Below are 6,375 nucleotides of genomic sequence, written 5' to 3' on the forward strand. Positions count from 1 at the left end.
AGAAAGGCATGTTTGGTTATTTTTAGCACAGTGGATTAAGGCTTACTCTAATTACTGGCACTCAGAGAACATCTGAAAGTGCCTATTCTTATACTCAAAACACATGACTTCTCTGCAGTCAGCTAAGTGTCAGCTGACTATGGGTGAATGTAACGAAACTGTTCTCAATCCCACTGGTATGTCATTAAAAATTATTTTGTTAGTAAAGAAAATAAGGTATTCTGGCAAATTCTCAAACTAGTAATTTGGACCTATGTATTTTTAAACTCATTGTAAAACTTTAATCTAGTGCCTCTTCCATAGCATGCTGCATAAAATACACTCTTCAGCCTTTAAGGGATCTTCAAGAGCATTTATTTCAGACATGAGGAAAAAAGGAAAAATGACTTGTTTAAAGTTACAAAACTAGCTAAGGGTGCGAACCAAGCAGAACTCAAGTCCCCTGATTTTCAGTCTGTATTTTCAGCTATATTATCCCTATCAACCCCCCCCCCCCACCTGCTCCCCAAGAGGGGGAACTGTTTAAGTGAAATACTCAGCAAGAAGAATGTGGCTGAGACAAAGGGGGGAAGGAAGACCTAAAGACCACTTACTGACAGGAACAGCCAGAGTCCTGGTTCACAATCTCTCAGAAGTGATAGCTCTTTTGCTTAAAAAGGTCTTCTCTTCCAGCTGGACTAAGGGGGAAAAAATCACCTGTTTCTATGAATATGTCCTTACAAAGAATATGTCCTTAAATATAAAACATGAGGTTTTCAGTATGAAATGGGGCAGATGTATCGAAAAATTGACTGAAGATTCTAACTTCTGTAGGTGAATTTTATTTCAATAAAGCTGTTTTTTAAGTGCACCTTTTGTTTATAGCCGCTTGATACAAGTATCAGAGTCAGGTTAGATTACCCTTTATAGCCCTTCATAAGAAAAAGTGGCGACCCGACGTGGGTGGGCTGAATCCTGTGTGCGGGAATACCAAGGAGTGCTTTCTTTCCCTCTGTTTAACAGGCCATTGCCTTCTGCTGCAGGAATCTCGATTCCTGGGATTGATTCCCTTGCTAGTATTTTCCTCCTCCACACGGGGGACTCCTTCCTCTATCTAGAAATAAGCTTAAGTCACTCGCACCTTTTTAAAAACCCTGTTTCCGACTCCTGCATCTATGGGTGGTTACCACCTCTTCGTATCTTCGGAGCAAAGCTCCCCAAATAGTCTACACTTGGTGTTTAAAAGTCTCCACCTCTTCTTCACACTTTGCTCCATTTCTTCGAGACTCCTGTTCCTACTATTTCACTGAAAATGTTCCCACAGATGGCATTTTATGAACTCTCATTGTAAAACCTAAAAGATTCTTTTCTTCATTTAAACTGTTTTTGCAATTTTGGCAATGGTGACTTAATTTGCAAAACTCTCTCCCTTTCCCTGACGTTACTGACCCTATACAATACACCCTTTGCTTGCCCTTTGAATGCTGGTGATCTAACACTTTATGCCTCGTTTCCCCCCTGACTTCCACACTCACCCCGAGAAAACTAGGCATCTTCAAATGGAAGTCATACAGGCATCGCAAAGGCAACATGTCTGCTACCTCCAATTTACCCGTCAGCTGAACCAGAAATGTGGAATCACTGCACCCCCCCCTTTTAGCAGCCACCAAGTCTTCTAAAACTTACCTCATAGTAACAGCTCTCTCCACCTGCTGTGCACACAGCAGCAGTCTTCCTTCAAGGCCTCATTATAATGCGGTCTCCTTAAGAGACCCCCTCAGGTGCCAGTCCCGGTGCTCCCCTTACCCATTCTCCTATTACAAGGATCTTTTAAGAAATACATATGTGCTCTTTTCTCATCCCCATTTAAAACCTTTGCCTCTAGGCTTAATATTTCAGTTCTAGTCTCCATGTCAGTCACTAACTAGAACGTGACCTTGAACAAGTAAGGTCTCCCAAATTCTTCTTTTCTAAAATTGAAGTTTAATCAACAGTAGCCATCTTAGGGGCACCTGGGTGGCTCAGTTGGTTAAACATCCTACTTCGGCTCAGGTCATGATCTTATGGTTCATGGATTTGAGTCCCACATTGGGCTCTGTGCTGACAGCTCAGAGCCTGGAGCCTGCTTTGGATTCTGTGTTCCCCCCTCTCTCTGCACCTCCCCCGCTCACACTGTGTGTGTGTGTGTGTGTGTGTGTGTGTGTGTGTGTGTGTGTGTCAAAAATAAACATTAAAAACAAAGTAGCGTTTTAAAACAAACAAACAAACAAACAAACAAACAAACAAACAAACAAACAAAAAACACTTCTCCTATGCAGAGGGTACAGGCCAAGTGAGCAGGGTTATAAGATCCCAGTCCTGATTTCATGAGAGCACCTCCACTTCCACTTGTTTCATTTAGGGTTCTAACCTTGGGGGCAACAAGCTTTTTAAAACAATCACTTGACTAGATTATTCTAAGACCTCTCTCAGCTCTAAAATGCTATGATTTTTCTCAACAAGTACTAAAACAAACACTGGATACAAAATCGCCCAAAGATGACTAAATTTATTCTACTGGAAAGAGGAGTTTATGGTATTTAAAATATTCTCGATGTCCTATAATGTCCATTACTTCCTCTGCCATCTCCCCCACCAAAAAAAACGCATCCATACCTAGAGTGGAATAAAGGAAATGGAGATAAAACCCAGACTTCTCTTCAACTCTCCTTGCAGCCCATACCTGTTAGTTCTCTGCACTTCCCTACAGAAGACAATTTCTGACATGCAGAAACACTCATCTTAAATACAGTAAATTATTTGTAAGGGAAGGGAAATGGAGAACAAAGTAATTATATTTCTTTTAACCTGATTAGCCCAATCTTGAGAAATGTATTTTAAGGTATTGAAAGACTTTCAGATATTAATAAAGACGTACATTTTTTATGGTTTTTTTAAATTTTATTTTTGAAGGACAGAGACAGAGCATGAGCGGGGGAGGAGCAGAGAGAGAGGGAGACACAGAATCCGAAGCAGGCTCCAGGCTCTGAGCTGTCAGCAAGCCCGATGTGGGGCTCGAACTCACGAACTGTGAGATCATGACCTGAGCCGAAGTCAGATGCTTAACCGACTGAGCCACCCAGGCGCCCCGAGACGTACATTTTTTTTAAAAGCTTAGCGTTCAGGGGCCCTCGGGTGGCTCAGTCGGTTAAGCATCCGACTTCAGCTCAGGCCATGATCTCGAGATTTGTGAGTTTGAGCCTTGCATCGGGCTCTCTGCTGTCACCGCAGATCCTGTTTTGGATCCTCTGTCCTCCGCCTCTCTCTGCCCCTCCCCTGCTCACGCTCGCTCGCTCTCTCTCTAAAAAATAAATAAACTTTAAAAAAATAAAAAATAAAAGCTTAGCGTTCAAGCAAATGTGTGCAACGTTTTGCAACACCAAAAATTTAAAAATCTATTCTTCCCAAAATTATCAGATCTAATTACACCTCCACCACAAGTATACTTCAAATCAGTTAACACTAGTAAAGAGATATTGTATATACCTAGTTTCAAAACATCTATATGACTGAAATGGTCTATCCATCCAAGGTGTTGTGTTCATAAGATTGTAAAAGTCCGAAAAAAGGCATGTCAAGTATCAGACATTACTGTATAGATTTTCAAGAAGGGGGTGGAGGGAAAAGGCTTGTTTAAATTCAGAGAATTACTCACACCATTTAAAATACGGCCCCATTTTCACCTGCAAAGACATAAATTCATTGCATTTTTCTAAAAAGATTAAATAGTAATAATCATTTATGCCTTTATTTACATAATTCGTTTTCAATCGACTTTCCTGATTTTATCTTTTTGCCTGGGTAATCAAGCAAAATAGCAGTTATTTTAAAAATACAAAGCTTTGACTTAAACCTTTTTCATCTAAATCATTATTCATTATTTATAAATGTCATTTCTTAAAAGTCTGCCATTACCACATTATAAGTGACCAAATATTTGATTCTACTATTTCATCTTTCTGAGAAATAAAAATTATACCTTTTGTAAACAATCTTCAGATCTCGCCACTCAAGAAAGCTGCACATTTTCGGTTTCCGTGCTAAAACGGTTTGAACAAGTTCTCTTGTGATCTTTTTCTTTTCTTTGTCTGACAGTGGGACATACCATTTCTGCAGTCGAAGCTTTCCCTGACGACTAAAAAGCAACATAAACTGCATCTGTTAAGATAAATAGAACCAAGATTACATGCAACACTTTGATTCAGTAGAGATTAAGAGGACATGTTTCACAGAGAAGCTTTGGGGGCAGGGCCTTTGACTGTCAAATGATTAGCAACCATCAGTATTTCTACGCCGGTTAAAATAGCAAGAAATTCTTGTAGAAAGATCTTCTGACCAGATGTAAATCTTCCCACCCCATCCCTTTCCACCTAAGTTTAGAGAATAGTGTGTGGGGGGGGGGGGGGACAGGTAAAAAGCCAGAGTGAAAATTTTGAGGAAGAAGAAAGATAATTCTTGCAATTTCAGAAACTACTGTCTGCCAGGGCTATACATTTCACATTCTCTGTATGCTTCAAAAGAGAACTGTTGACACCAACTGGTTCAGATACATTTGAAAGAAACAGCAGATCTACTACTGTTTTTCACCGTGAGGCTGTTCCAGTTCCAGGCTGAATTACTTGTGGACAGACTGCTATCACTTAGGATGCCCTCTTCAGTTTATGCTTACATATCTTAAGCAAAACAAAAGATCTCAAACATTAACCCAGAGAAAACCCCACAAAGGCACATTTTTCCTAATAAAAGCCTGATTTTTAAGTCTCTCTTCTCATCTTCACTTTTTAAAAATTCCAGCATAAATATGCACACAATAAAGTGGGCTAATGTAATAATATGACAGAGAATATAAACCTCTAAAAGCCAAAATAAGAGGTACACACATGCAGAGACATTACACGAAATACTTCATTTGAAACAATTAAAAAAGGCATCTACAGATGGAGTGGATGCTGAATTCTGGTGTATTTTACTTAAACTATTTTGTATATGTGTATTTGGAATCTCGAATCTGTTGATTTGTTTAGATGTTTAATTTTCAAGGAAAGCTTCTTGTAATTCAACTGGTCTTTTCAACTGCAAACAGGTAGGCATGGTTTCTACAAAAGTAATTTAAAGGTAGAATTCAGACAGGGTTTTTTTTTCCCCCTTGTGAACTATTTTAAGTTCCTTTAACAGCGTTACTACAAGATTCCAGCCTCATTCTTAATATGCACCACACCATCTTAAATTTGAATATGGGGTGGGGAAATTTACACAACCAATTTAGAATAAACCGGGCTCTAAATTTCCCTAAGAAATTAGTGACGCTTTTCGTACTAATCCAAACGGGCATCAACAAGAAAGATATTTAGCAATTTATGAGGTGGCAATTTAACTTTAATACTCTATATTTAAGTTAAATAAAATCGGCTTATTACACCTCACTTCAAACCTTCCCTGGCACAAAATAAACGAACGACGTTCTTGTTATCAAAGTGCCCCCCATACGAGTCCTGTTAAGATAGCGGCATTCGAAGGGGGACAGCAAGTAAAGCATCAACTGGACAACGGGTTTAACGCAGACCCGTTACCAGAACTTTGAGAATAACAGACCCCTATTCCCGGACCCTGATGACCTGGAAGGGTGGGGGTTTGCTTTGGAAAAAGATTACGAGCTCAAGGCTGTCTGTATCCCCTCCCTACCACTTCATAGGGCGAATAAATAATTCACTCTTTAAAATAATTATGTGCTAACATGGGACGATACCCGGTTACGAAGCACAAGTATTCCTTCCCTCGAGTTAAAAACTAATGCTTTGATTTTGCCGCAAATCACAGGCCACCCCAGTTCCTCGAGATTGGTATTAAAAACAATAGGCTCGGCCGCGGAGCGGGCTCAGGGCCAGCGTTCCTCCGTCCGGCCGTCTCCGACGCCTCCCCGCCGCCCCACGGGGCCGCACTCCATCACTGACCGAGCCCGAGCGAGGTGACGGGCTAGGAGCGGGGCAGACAATGGCATTCGCCGCCGCGCAGGTGGCGCCAAGGGTCCTCGGCCGCCCCGGGCCGCGAGCCCCTCCCGAAAATGCCCCGCAAAACTTGAGGTGATTCCCGAACCACAGGTGCCGCGGGGGCTCCGCATCCTCGGGGCGCGGCGAGGAGTGGAGAGGGGCGCGGACGCGGAGAGAAGTGAGTTGCCGGCCGCGGCGCCCCACTGGGGGGCCAGCGGCCAGACACGGGGTGGGGTCGTCGGGGCGCGCGCGGGGCGGCGGAGGGCGCGCCCAATCCTCCCTCTCGCCTCCCCGTCCCCGACGCCCCCGCTCGCTCCCCGGGACTTACGGCGGCCGCGGGCCGCGGGCACGGCGTGGCTCGGCCGGCGGC

General features: G+C 42.7%; 1 protein-coding gene and 1 long non-coding RNA gene across 9 annotated transcripts in view; one reads left to right on the forward strand and one right to left on the reverse strand.

Annotated features, from left to right (window-relative positions):
* The window catches only part of AP1S2 (adaptor related protein complex 1 subunit sigma 2), a 28,651-nt gene extending 22,282 nt beyond the window's left edge, over positions 1 to 6,369 (reverse strand). For all 8 annotated transcript variants that reach the window (XR_005788121.1, XR_005788122.1, XM_040468310.1 and 5 more), the window contains exons 1-2: positions 6,334 to 6,369; positions 3,998 to 4,176 (exon numbers count right to left, since the gene is read on the reverse strand). Coding sequence is in view for 6 of the 8 variants with exons in the window: in XM_040468310.1 (XP_040324244.1) it covers positions 3,998 to 4,176 (179 nt within the window). In the remaining 2 variants the exon portion in view is untranslated. The remainder of the gene's footprint in view (positions 1 to 3,997; positions 4,177 to 6,333) is intronic.
* The window catches only part of LOC121025672 (uncharacterized), a 77,750-nt gene continuing 77,303 nt past the window's right edge, over positions 5,929 to 6,375 (forward strand). Inside the window, exon 1 of the long non-coding RNA XR_005788124.1 lies at positions 5,929 to 6,183. This is a non-coding gene — a long non-coding RNA (uncharacterized LOC121025672). The remainder of the gene's footprint in view (positions 6,184 to 6,375) is intronic.

This window comes from Herpailurus yagouaroundi, unplaced genomic scaffold, assembly GCF_014898765.1.
Source record: "Herpailurus yagouaroundi ecotype Mexico unplaced genomic scaffold, PumYag 67690, whole genome shotgun sequence".
NCBI classification, from domain to species: domain Eukaryota; kingdom Metazoa; phylum Chordata; class Mammalia; order Carnivora; family Felidae; genus Herpailurus; species Herpailurus yagouaroundi.